This window comes from Capsella rubella, unplaced genomic scaffold, assembly GCF_000375325.1.
Source record: "Capsella rubella cultivar Monte Gargano unplaced genomic scaffold, Caprub1_0 scaffold_7, whole genome shotgun sequence".
Lineage (NCBI taxonomy): Eukaryota > Viridiplantae > Streptophyta > Magnoliopsida > Brassicales > Brassicaceae > Capsella > Capsella rubella.
In genome coordinates, this window is record NW_006238917.1 from 2,478,239 (window position 1) to 2,491,293 (window position 13,055).

The following is a 13,055-nucleotide window of genomic DNA, read 5'->3' on the forward strand; positions in this document are numbered from 1 at the left end:
GCTGGATATAGATACACTAGATACTATAAGAGTGTATGAGGAAGTTGCAAACCCTATAACCTATAACCAACAACTGCATGGATGTAATCAACAATAACTACATAGCAGTGCTAGGTGGAGAGGAAAATTGCGTCAAGGTCTAAAGTTAAACACTAAAGAGTTGTTCACGAATATATATCACATTATACATTAAAATCACCAAAATGTTTTACAAAATGGTATGGTGAATAACATCGTCGATCTCAAATAAACAACGTTCGAAATTTGTAATGTATAATTTATCACGTTAAATTCATTGTTAATTCAGTAATTATATAGTTATCCAGATTTCTCAAATATAACATATAAATTAAAGCCTTAACAAAATGGTCATACACAAAAACTACAAAATAGTTTATTATATCGGTTATGAATAGTGTTTTATCTATATTTGTTATTCGTTTAACAGATAACAATGTAATTAAAAAGATTATATAATATATTAATTTCCTACTTATGTGATAATTCATAAAAAGGATGAGAGATAACTAGTATAAAAACTATTTTCATATTCTTAATTTTTCTTTCTTCTATGTATATATATTAATATAACTCCTTTAAATTCACATTTTTAGCGACGTTGGCGACATATGTTATCTGTCCCTTTTTTGCATGATTTGAATATACATATGTGATATTTCAAAAAAATATATACAGTATTGTAATAAAAAAATAAATGCGCCGAAATATTATTACACGCGTGAGGCACATGCTCCACATTTCGCTTTAATTAGAGTTATTTATACATATATCTTAAAAAAAATATAGGATTAAAGAGTGTCTGTTTTTTTACAAAATGTGAACACTTTCCTATCTTATCTAAATATTTATAACTCAACATCAAATTCTAACAATTCAACTTTTATTCATGGTTTACCTATTTCTTTCAGCTGAAAAAAATAATAATTGCCTACTAAACTTCTCCACAGTTGACCAAAACAAAACTGAGTCATCCCATTGACCTATCCGGTTTGTTGTAAACCGACCAATTTTAACTGGTTCGATCAAATTGATTTCTTCGTCTATTTTTTGTTCGGTCGACTGATTTCTTCGTCTCTAAAACGAAATCCCTTAAACCTTATTCCTCACCTCACTTTAGCTTAACTCTCGTCCCAACAATGTCTCTACTCCTGCGAACTTTGCCTCTTCGACCTGCTCGTTTCCTCTCCGCCACCGCCATATCTGCCTCTAACGCCGCCATTTTATACTTCGTACCGAAACGGAGAAACCCATTTCCCGGAACTCGAAGAACCTTCTCCAGTTCCCCTGTTGCGGCTACCTCTGGCGATGTCGTAGTGAAGCCGGTTCCATCTCCTCCGTCGGTTCTCCGGTGGGTATCGCGCACAGGGCTATGCGGCGATTTATCAATCGACGATGTTGGTAAAAGGGTTCACCTTTGCGGGTGGGTCGCCCTTCACAGAGTCCATGGAGGTCTCACTTTCCTTAATCTTAGAGATCATACCGGCATTGTCCAGGTTTAAGCTTTCTCCTATTGTCACCTAAATGTATGCGTAGTTAAGTGTTAAGTGACAGTATATTTGTTGGTAATTTCTATCCGAATCTCTTTCTTTGGCTTGTACGTTGACGTTTCTTCCTAACAATGAACTCATAGTGTTTGGTATTGACTCTGAGTAAATAGAATCAATTAAGGAGTGATCCAATGCTAATTCAAGATTTGACTTGTATTTTTAGCTCTGCTGGTTTGCCGAAATGATTATCCTTGATTCAACTCTCTTTACAACGCAAATATGGATAATTGGGGACTGTATGTTTCGTTTATGATTGAAAGTTTATAATGTTAGGTTACGACAGTTCCGGATGAGTTTCCTGAGGCACATGGCTTGATCAATGACATGAGGCTTGAGTACGTTGTTTTGGTGGAAGGTACTGTTCGTAGCAGGCCAAATGAGTCCATCAACAAGAAAATGAAAACAGGATTCATTGAGGTATGCCTTCTCTTTTCACTCAACTCAGCTACGTTTTATATGTATCCTATGTGTTTTTGTTCTCTCGAAAGTTGATGTGGGTAGTATGTTGCACTAGGTAGTTGCAGAGCATGTTGAAATATTGAATCCTGTGAGGGCAAAGCTTCCCTTTTTAGTTACTACTTCAGACGAGACAAGAGATTCAGTGAAAGAAGAAATTCGCTTAAGGTGAAAAGTTAGCTTGTTGATCTATCTTTTATGATTTTTCAATATTGAATCTCTAAATGCTTACTGATACTTGGTCTTTTGGCTGTTTGATGTTAGATTTCGGTGTCTTGATCTACGCCGTCAGCAAATGAAGAATAATATTGTTCTTCGCCATAACGTGGTGAAGCTGATTAGAAGATATCTCGAAGACAGGCATGGATTTATTGAGGTGTTTCCTTCTCTATTTGAAAAAGGCTCTGTATTTCCTGTTGGTACTTTTTCAGTTTGGGCCTTAACCATTTTTTCCATCTTAATTTGTTTGTTTGTGGCAGATTGAAACCCCAATACTCTCGAGATCTACTCCAGAAGGCGCTCGAGATTATCTGGTCCCCTCTAGAATTCAGGTGCCTTTACTTTTATTTATCCTGGCTCTGTCAGAGAATTAAGCTTTTACATCATAGTTTTTGGTCTGATTCTCTCAAATCTCTCTATCGAAGTCAGGAACATTCTATGCTTTGCCTCAAAGTCCCCAGCTCTTCAAACAAATGTTAATGGTCTCCGGTTTTGACAAATATTACCAGATAGCAAGGTATGTATATGATCTTCGGCACGGGAGCTTTTTTTCTTTTTCGTGTGCAAATTTTTTGGCACTGAAGCTTGCTGTAACATAAGCTTTGCTAACATAAGTAGCCCATCACCTTCATTTACCACCAAAAGCAGGATTCTAATGCAAAGGATTTCTCTCTCATGCGTTTTATTCCATATTATCAGATGTTTTAGAGATGAAGATTTAAGAGCTGACAGGCAGCCTGAATTCACTCAGCTTGATATGGAAATGGCTTTCATGCCTATGGAGGACATGCTGAAGCTGAATGAAGATCTTATCCGTAAGGTTAGGATACTGTTGAGCTTTTTTGTTACTTCGTATCTTCTATGATATCGACACTAGTGGCTCAATTATTGTGAAGAAATACGTGTACAAACTTGTTGGTTCATACTGTTGAGTTTTTTCGTTACTTCGTATCTTCTATGATATTGACACTAGTGGCTCAATTTTTTTAAGAACTACGTGTACGAACTTGTTGCTTCGCTCGTTTTCTCTGTGGATTTCTTCACGTTAATTTAGTTTGATGTTCTTTCAGCAATTTTGACCTTCTTGTGTAGGTCTTTTTAGAGATCAAAGGTATCCAGCTACCTGATCCATTCCCAAGGCTGACATATGCTGATGCAATGGATCGATATGGCTCAGATAGACCAGATATAAGATTTGATCTCGAGTTGAAAGACGTAATATTATCTGCTTCTTGGCTATTTAGTTAATGTTACAAAGAAGTATATATCTGTCTCTTGGCGTGCTTTTGTTTCTTGCAAGAGAATAGTTGCATATGCTAGTTTTTTAAATTTACCAGGAAGTGGGATTTAGAGCTGTTTCCTAATTTTACAGAAACTTACAAGTCAATTTTAAAGTTTAAATCCCAAGATCTGAAATGCAGGTGTCAAAGGTTTTCACAGAATCGTCGTTCAGGGTTTTTACGGAGGCCCTTGAAAGTGGTGGAATCATTAAAATTTTATGTGTACCTTTGGGTGCAAAAAAGTATTCCAACTCAGCTCTCAAAAAAGGAGATATTTACAATGAAGCCATGAAATCCGGAGCAAAGGGTCTGCCTTTCTTGAAGGTCGTGGATAATGGTAAATTGATAAATCATGTTTACTTCTCTTAGACTTGTATTTTTTAATGATAAACATATAATTGTACTTTGTACATTCAGTCTAAAGGTCGAACCTTATGATGCAGGCGAGGTCGAGGGAATTGCAGCATTAGTTTCTAGTTTAGACTCGGTGGGTAAAACAAACTTAGTGAAACAATGTGGAGCAGCACCTGGTGATCTTATATTATTTGGAGTGGGTCCTGTTACATCAGTTAATAAAACCCTAGATAGGTTAAGACTCTTTGTAGCCCATGACATGGATTTGATTGACCATGTAAGTTTCTCCATTACCCTGTCACTTTTTTGTTCCACTTGATAACAGTTCATCAGATTTATGCCAGTTCTTTATTTTATACAGTCCAAGCACTCAATTCTGTGGGTGACTGATTTTCCAATGTTCGAGTGGAATGAGCCAGAGGAGAGGCTTGAGGTCTGTTGTTTCATAATTTGATTTATTGCATGGGATGAGATTAATGTCCAATTATGTTATGTGCTAATATGCAGAGGCCTTTCTCTTTAGGCATTACATCATCCATTCACAGCTCCTAAGCCTGAAGATATGGATGACTTGCCTTCTGCACGAGCTCTCGCGTATGACATGGTCTATAATGGGGTCGAGGTAAACCAGACAGCTTTACCATTTTTCCTCTTGGGAACAATGGCTTGGGAGATCTTTTGATACACTCTATTATTTATACCAGATTGGTGGAGGAAGTTTGAGGATATATAAGCGGGATGTTCAAGAAAAGGTTTTGGAGATCATTGGCATCTCACCTGAAGAGGTGATATTCACTTTCTTTTTATTTGGGAACTATCCATTTTAAAAGGATTACTCGTTTTATTCGGAGTGCCATAACTATCATGAATTTTTCTACAAACAGGCCGAAACAAAGTTTGGCTATCTTTTGGAGGCTCTTGACATGGGTGCTCCTCCCCATGGTATGTAATTATCTCTTAAGGTCAATTAAATCTCAGATTTTAAGAGGAAAAAAAAACACATTTACATGATTTCAACATCCATGTCTAAAAGTCTAGATTGGTTCTGACCGTCTTTATTTGTGTGGGGACGAGTTTCGGTTTAGGATCTTTAAGACTATGTGGCTTCAAAACTTTATTGGAAATTTGTCGATAACTTGATACTCTTGTGATGATGATGAAGCTGAACAAGATTGGTCAAGCATGGTTAATGAAACATTAGAATTGTTATGGAATTGCAGGAGGAATTGCTTATGGACTCGATAGAATGGTGATGATGCTGGGAGGTGCAAGTTCCATTAGAGATGTAATAGCCTTCCCAAAGACAACCACGGCGCAATGTGCCTTGACCAGGACTCCCTCTGAAGTTGATCCAAAGCAGCTCCGAGATCTTTCCATCCGCACCAAATAGTTCTCATTTCTCAACACAAACATAATTGTTGTATCGTAGGTGCTTTGAGAAGATTAACTAGAGCGAGTATGATGGCATGTCTCTTGCCAATGTCCATCTTCTATCTACCCTTTCACATCATTGGTTATTGATTTTAAAGAAATTTGTTATCAATCAATTTACAGAAGTTATAAACTTTCAAAATGAAATAATAAAGGTTGTTATAAAAGTGAAAGTTGCTTCCCACAATAGCCATGTTTAGAGATTATAATTCCAAATGCATCTTTAACTGCAGAAACCCAGATAGTCATGTCTTCTGGGTTTCTGCAGTTAAAATTACAGACATGGTTTATCACAGGGCAACAGACTAATTATATTGATCACATGTCACTTAACTGCTTATTATTGAGCTCTTCTTCTACTGTTAGTGTTCAAGTCAGGTTTCCTGAAGGGCAGTGAAAGCAATCCGTAGCCAAAGTTCCAAATGAATATACAGTTTTGTGAAACTAAGTAACAGAGACAGGCTGATGTTTTGAGCTTTTACAATGGCATAGCTGCAAAGGCATGAAAAAGATTCATTCACATTAACTTATCAATTCTCCATTAGAGCTTCTTTCACTCTGTTCCGATTGCTTCCTCTTCATCTTCTTCATTCCCTTCTATTCTTATATCCGGCAGAGTTTGTGGATCAGTGAGTGCATCCATCTCTTCTTGAGAAATTGATGTTCCGGAAGTATTATCTGCTTCCTCCGTTAGCTCTGTGGCGAATACGTGTGACCTTTCTTTTTCAGCTGATTCATCATCAACCTCAGACCTTGAATCCTCCTTCACCTCGGTCGTGTTTGAGCCTGATATGTTTTCAATCAGAACAGACTCTGAAGTTGAGTTCCTGGACTCATCTTGAATGGAATCTTTGTTGGTAATGTTCGCAGAAACAGTGATATTCGGATCAACTTCATTACGGATTTGCTCAAGTTCCAAGACAGGCTGTGTTTCAGAGAATCCTGCAGGAGGTGCACTATCCTCTTGACTTCGATCTCGCATGATTTCTGTTTCGTTCTGCAAAAAACCTGAAGCTTCAAGAATTGCTTCTGCCGAAGTACCATTAACTGTATCACCTTGTGATTCAGTTACTACGCTTTTTGCTTCAGAACTAGATGGTTCATTGTCACCATCTTTCACTTCTGTGGTTATTTTGTTTACAAAACTGGCGTTTTCTGCTTCTCCTAACTTCAAGTCAGGTTCTATCTGGATCTTAACCTCGCTCATTGCGCCATTACGATTAATCTCTTGAGCTGTTTCATTAGAACTCTCTTTCAATTTATTAGTGTTCAGTATCCGAGACTCATGGGACACCGCACTGGAAGCATCATCAGCCTTGTAATGCTCCTCGCGCGCCTCATCAACGGTCATATCAATCTCATCTGCATGATTAGTCTCTTTCTCTTTCTCATCGCTTTCACTAGTTCCACTCTCTTTCTCTTCTTCAGGTGTTTCATCATCTTTATCAGTTTCTCCACCGGTTTTACTTTGATCTTGTTCATCAATCTCATCTTCCTCATGTTTGTTTTCGTCCTCATCCTCCTCAGCTACTTCCTCTCCTTGCTTATTCTTATCTTCTTCATCCTCCTCAACTACTTCCTCTTCTTCTTCTTTCTCCTCCTCTTCATGATTACCATTCTCTACTTTACTCTTCGTCTCTTCCTTCTCTTCTCCTCCATGGCTAATCTCTTCTTCATCCTCATCATCTTCCACATGCTTCTCCTTCTGGTTATGATAGCCGGGAAGAAGATCTTTTCTTCCAAGCTTCACCACTCCATCATCAACCTCTGACAACAACACAGTCGATTTCTCGCCATCTTTCTCATAAAATTCCTTCTTCTTATCATGAGAATACTTAACTTGATAGATTAACCAAATGCAAACTCCAAGCAGAACACATATCTGCAAAATATGCTTCCCTTTAATACCTTTGCTTCCTCTTTGGCTTCTGCTTGATGCTTTCTTCATCTTCAACAAAACTTCTTCTCAACTGTTATACAAAAACCATAACTCAATCTCTAACCTGTGACAACTATTACAGAATAAGACAATCAATCACCTAAAGACCAAATTTTTGGAGTTCATTAAAACCAAAAAGAACAATAGAAGATGTGACATGCAAAAGCGAAAAATAAAAATATATCAAATAAGTTACAAGTTACAACCAAGATGCTGCAAGCAAGTGTACAGAGTAAGACCAAACTACAAAGATAGAAACCCAAATCAGAAAACAGAGACAGAGAACCTAAAAGCCCCAAATCTTGTAGACAAATTCAACGAAGAACAAGTAATGGACCATGGGAAAAAAGGAACAAACCCACGAAAGCTTCGATTCAAACAGCTAAAGGAGTCAAATCAAGAAACTAATTCTTGAAAATAGAAAGAGTTTACAGCCAGAATCAAGAACATCCACAAAAGAGAATGCTAAAAAGGATAAAGAGATGAGCAACAGTAGAGCCAAGAATCAGATTCGGAGACAACTGAAAAGAAAACAAAGTTGGAGTTTTGTGAAGAAGAAGAGAGTTTACCTTTTAAAGAGTTTGAGAGAGTTATCTAAGAGATGAAGAAGAAGACAGAGAAGCTTTCGAGCTTGGAGTTTATAGTTAAAGCAAAAAGGAGAGACTTTGAACAAGGAAAGAAAGAGTGTGAAAGGACAGAGGTAAGGCCCAGACAACGCAAAGATGGTGAACCGATGACTATTGTCTCTACTCCATTATTCTTTTAAATTATTATTTTTGCTGAATAATAGTTCTCTATTAATTTCAATTATTGCTAAATTTGTTTATATATGGAATATTAGAGGCAATTATTAAATGAGCTACAAATTGTTCAATTTCAGAACTTGTAAAACTACGAAAATGAGAAAATATAAAATAAATCATCATAATCAATTTGTTAGAAAAAAAAAATGAAACAATCTCTTTATGGTTGAAACAACACCTCCTAACCCCATGTCTTGAAGAAAAAACAAATAACAAATGTGTAATTTAAAACTCTTTTATTTAGGTAACCTAATTAGTAATTAATAGTAATGTATGAGTCATTCTTGAAGTGGTCAAAGTGGTGGACTAGAGAAGAGGACACGACCTTAAGAAATAGAATTGTTGAGAGAGGAAGTACATACATCTGATATGTGAGCGAGCTCTTCTTCTTCTTCTTCTTTTTTCTGTCAACATGTTCTTTTTTAAATCAGCAGGTCTTAATTATAGACCAAAGTATTCAGACTTGGTAACTATTAATTAATATCTATTGGATTGAATATTGTTTAAATTTAAAATCAAACACTAGATAGACTCCCTCCTCTGTTATCCACGACTACAAGTTTGCCTTGGAACTTTATAAAAGGACTTTTCTCTCTTTAGAAAATAATTGATCTACTTCAAAGTTCAAACCATATTTGTATAGCCATTAGTAGTAATTATTATGTTATTAGTTATTACTAGCAGATGTAAAACAATATAGTAGTATAGTATGTTGTTGTTGGTTTTTATTTGCGAATATGCACCAATAAAACCATATTGACAATTGTTAGGTAGCAGGTATGCTTTAAAGAGGTAGGTCCTGCACGGTCTAAAACACTGAAACTTTCTAAATGGCATATAGTAACATATATTAACATGGTTATTCCCAACATGAAGGGTTTCTAATTTCAAAATTGAGGTAAGTTATATATTCGATGAAAAATTTGCTGTATTGTACTATTTTGTAAGAAGCTAACTTTTTATTTAAAATTCTTAAGTAAAGTAAATCTAGAGAAATTAAAGAACATACAATGAGGATGATGAGATATAATATTTCAAACATGTATTTATATCCCTCTTTAGAGCTTAACCACGGCAAACTCATAGGATTATGGAAAGTCTTTTTTTTTCGTATCACTCAAAAATGAAAGTCGTTTTAACATTTTTGTAATTACATGTAGACAACTTTTCATGTCCTGAATTCTCAAAATAAACAAAAAGGTAATTAATACAACAATCTTTACACACAATCAACGATTGAATTTGTAATCAATATGGTTTAGCTCCAATAAAATTGCCTGCAGGGTCATAGTTACACACAACAATACTTGCACCGTTACTACATTTAGCCTTACCACAACCGAGCCGAGCTGAGCCACGCCACACAACCTGAGTGTAGTGTCCACAAGCCGGACCGTGGCATGAGTTTGAGTAAAAATCATAATACGACTTCTCATCTACCCACATCGCGACAGCCTGAGCCGCCGACATGTCTCCACTGCCATATGCAAGATTCTCACCATATGGTCCAGAGGAATGTTCGAGACTACAAGGACCGGCAGCTAGTTGGTTTGCGTAGTCCTGAGCCACAGTGGCTATACCAAAGTCCCATCTCAGGGGCTTGACTCTGACCGCCGCTCGGGCTGCGTTATGGGGTCTGAGGTAGCTGTCAGGAGAGTCATGGGACTGCTGCGGGTACTCAGAGTATTGTGCTAAAGAAACATCGATTTGGGTCAAGTAGTTGATGAGAAGTACAAGAATCAAAGTTTCAATAGCAACCTTCTGAAACATTTTTATGACTTTTCTTTTGTCTTCTAAAATGTATGGAACAAAAATAGTAATGAGATGAATCTCTAGTGTATTTGACGGCTACTCACAGAAAGTTATATATAATGTACATAAATTATAATTTATGGCCTAGTTGGTGTCACGTTCTGAAGTAAATCCGATTAGAAACTATATTTAAAGATTAAATGCTTCTAAACATTGATTCGAAAGATGTACGCACGTTATTAGGGTTGTAGGTATGCAAAAAAAAAAAAATGGCATTTTGTTGAGCTGCCTGATAGTGAATTAGTGATAAAATCATAAAAGTATATATATTGGTCGGCTAAAGGGTGGTGGAATAAGATCTTTAAAATTATTGGTTTCGGCTATGGATCAGATATAATTATTTCTAAAATTTTGACTTGTGTTTTTTCTTCTTTCAATCGGTCAATAAAGAAATGTAATGAAGTTAACAAATTCATCGCTTCTTGGATAGCTATGAAATAATATGGTTGGTTCAATCGTTTACTACATACTATTTATTACTATTTAGATGGTAGCGGAGCAGAGCTGATCAACCCTTCAGGCCTAGACCCTAGCGCATATAGCACTTAAGTCATGGTAAGGAAAAAAATTTCATGCATGATAGATAAAAAAAATTACAGAAGAGGATATATATTCGCGAATATATAATTTAATTTCGTCTCCGTGATGTACATATATATGTATCTGTTGAACTATAATATAAATTAAAAATCCAACACATAAAGAGATGGTTTAATATATATATATCTAAAGTTTTCATGGTAAATCTTAAAAGATGCGATAATAGCTTCTGATTCCGATAGGTTTAAAAAGTTGACTTCGTTATTCATCTATAGCCAAAGTATATAATATATGTCCAAACCAAAATTATGGTTGGTGAAAAATCATTTTCAAAAAGATTAGCTCACGGATTAAAAACCCTTGGCATATTCCTCTATATTCAATCACAAATGTGTTGAGTAAACTTACAGCAGTCAACGTTTAGTGCGCAGCCTCCTTGCCAAAGCAGCCGGATGATCTATGCACTTTCAAACGATGTCGATGTGGAAATCTTATATCATTACAGCAAATTTAAGTCTTGCCGTGTAATTTAATGTTGTTTACAATTCACATAATTCCTCAGTAACTTATCTTCCGAATATAAAGTCACCATATCTAAATAAATACTATACAATAAAATCGAAGAGACTAAAAGGGGGTGGTAACAGTAACATACAATCTATGTATTTTGCTAACAATGAATCTAAGTTTCTAGGATGAATTAAACGAATCAGCTTCATGTTCGACCTTATATCGAGATAAAAAGCAAGGGATTCGATTAATATTTTAGTTAAATAACATATCAGTTTTTTTCCTGATCGTGAGCTTACGTTGTGATATAAATTTTATTATGTGTGTAATGTGTTGTGTATATACATAGAAAGTGAGAGGAGATTTTCATATATATATAGCAAACAAATTAAAGCAAGTGCACAAGCCGTAGGACTGCATTGTTTTATTAGATTACAAAAATCCACGTATACATATGGTACAAAGAGGACCGGACCGGACCGGACAAACCAATCTTTATTAGCTGACGATCGATGATTGGTAAAACTGAACAGCAAGGAAATATAATACATACATGTATATAAATAACGTAAACATTGAAATGGAGTGTTTTTATTTTTTAGAAAGGCCACTCGCCAACCCAGTTACCGGGAGGATCGTAGTTGCAAGTGATGAAGGTTTGACCATTCTTGCATCTCACTTTCGCACACCCTAACTTCTCCGTGTTTCTCCACACAACCTGAGTATAGTGGCCACACTGTTTGTCCCAAGCACATGTGTTGGAATCATAGTCGTAGTCAGATTGTTCCCCCACCCACATGTCAACCGCTGCAACGCCTGTCATGCTACCGCTGCTCCATGCGATGTTCTCTCCATAAGGCCCGCTCGAGTGTTTCATAACGCAGTCACCTTTACGCTCGTTCGCATAGTTACGGGCGTAAGCTGCCACCTCTTCGTCCCATCTTAGGGGACCAACCCCAACCTCGGCTCTTGCCCGGTTGTGAGCTTCCAAAAAGTCTCGAGGTCTGTCTTGGGCTTTTAGATGAACGACGAGAACAAGGAAAAAAGTTATGGCCAAGAATAGGTTTTGAGATGAGTTTAAGACTTTCATCTTTTTTTTGTTCTTTCGTTTTTTGAGGCTTTTTGAGTTTTTGTGGGTATTTGAGGTGAAGAATCAATACTTTATATAGTAGTTTTGTACGAATACTTGTTGAACGTTTTATAATTTCGAAACAAGCACTTGTCATTTTTTATAATGTTAATTTGTTTACGATGAAAATACAATATATTTTTTTACAAATTAGTAGTTAGAAACGTATGCTTCTATTTAATAAACAGTAGGCCAATTGTTTAACTGTGTAATTATTTCGTAGCTACGTACGCCATATTCATTGACGTGATCATTAATTAGTGAGTATCAATTCTTATATGCGAGGATTTGCATTCTAAGTTTAGATGGTTAACTACCACTATTTGGCTACGTACGTATGATTAATTAGTATAAAATATAGATTAATTATGTATTGTCTTAGAGACGAAAAAAAAGAGTATGTCTTAGAGTTTCGAATCCCAGACATGTACGTTTTAGTTGTAGTCTTGTAGATAGAGTTATTTGACATGCTACTATGCTGGTGTTTGTCATGGATTGGATCATCCATACATAGAAAGTTATAAATTTGATCCGTCAGGTGTTGTCTCTGTAAATTGTCATGTTTATATATAAAAGATGTTAATGGTGAAATGAGTGATTATTTTGAAGATGTGGATATAACGCGAAATTAATAAACTAGGTTAGGAACTTAGGACGACGACAAAAAAAATCGAGGAAAAAAATTGAAACGATATCATTCGATTTTTTAGTTATACCTAGCTTGGAGATAAAGTTTTGGAAGATGCATGTAGTTGTTGGAGTTTCACATCTCTAACTTTTATTTCTTAATTTCTATCGACCTAGGATGCATATATGGCTAAACAATCTATATAATATATAGTCATCACGAATTTTTTAATCTAGTTTGTGATGGCTGTTCATTAAAATCTTTTTTTCTATTTGCAAGATGGCCATTTAATATCAACGATATGCACACAATCTACTATTCCTTTTATAATCTTAGTTAATATATTGGACGACTTCAAAGAGATTCGATACTAACTAGTAACTACA

At 35.9% G+C, this 13,055-nt stretch overlaps 4 protein-coding genes across 6 annotated transcripts; 1 reads left to right on the top strand and 3 right to left on the bottom strand.

Annotated features, from left to right (window-relative positions):
• Positions 1-1,130: 1,130 nt before the first annotated feature.
• Positions 1,131-5,481, top strand: LOC17880130 (aspartate--tRNA ligase, chloroplastic/mitochondrial). Its single transcript, XM_006282833.2, has 15 exons — positions 1,131-1,514; positions 1,842-1,985; positions 2,083-2,192; positions 2,289-2,400; positions 2,504-2,575; positions 2,669-2,760; positions 2,943-3,063; positions 3,336-3,458; positions 3,665-3,860; positions 3,967-4,154; positions 4,239-4,310; positions 4,401-4,499; positions 4,582-4,662; positions 4,762-4,819; positions 5,098-5,481. The coding sequence occupies exons 1-15, from the start codon at positions 1,158-1,160 to the stop codon at positions 5,265-5,267; spliced, it is 1,995 nt and encodes a 664-aa protein (XP_006282895.1). The 5' UTR covers positions 1,131-1,157; the 3' UTR covers positions 5,268-5,481.
• A 206-nt stretch (positions 5,482-5,687) lies between these two features.
• LOC17879022 (myb-like protein X) lies at positions 5,688-7,958 on the bottom strand. Of its 3 annotated transcripts, none has more exons than XM_006283627.2 (2): positions 7,817-7,958; positions 5,688-7,278 (listed from the first exon to the last, which is right to left on the bottom strand). In XM_006283627.2, the coding sequence occupies exon 2, from the start codon at positions 7,254-7,256 to the stop codon at positions 5,862-5,864; it is 1,395 nt and encodes a 464-aa protein (XP_006283689.1). In that variant the 5' UTR covers positions 7,257-7,278; positions 7,817-7,958; the 3' UTR covers positions 5,688-5,861. The 3 variants fall into 3 exon arrangements, with proteins under 3 accessions (XP_006283689.1, XP_006283690.1, XP_006283691.1); XM_006283628.2 differs by having other exon boundaries at positions 5,688-7,311; XM_006283629.2 differs by having other exon boundaries at positions 5,688-7,320.
• A 1,204-nt stretch (positions 7,959-9,162) lies between these two features.
• LOC17880027 (pathogenesis-related protein 1) lies at positions 9,163-9,841 on the bottom strand. The gene has a single exon (XM_006285087.2). It carries the CDS (start codon positions 9,818-9,820, stop codon positions 9,299-9,301), a length of 522 nt encoding a protein of 173 aa, XP_006285149.1. The 5' UTR covers positions 9,821-9,841; the 3' UTR covers positions 9,163-9,298.
• Positions 9,842-11,258: 1,417 nt separating this feature from the next.
• Positions 11,259-12,060, bottom strand: LOC17879553 (pathogenesis-related protein 1). The gene has a single exon (XM_006282910.2). It carries the CDS (start codon positions 12,000-12,002, stop codon positions 11,511-11,513), a length of 492 nt encoding a protein of 163 aa, XP_006282972.1. The 5' UTR covers positions 12,003-12,060; the 3' UTR covers positions 11,259-11,510.
• Between the last annotated feature and the right edge of the window lie 995 nt (positions 12,061-13,055).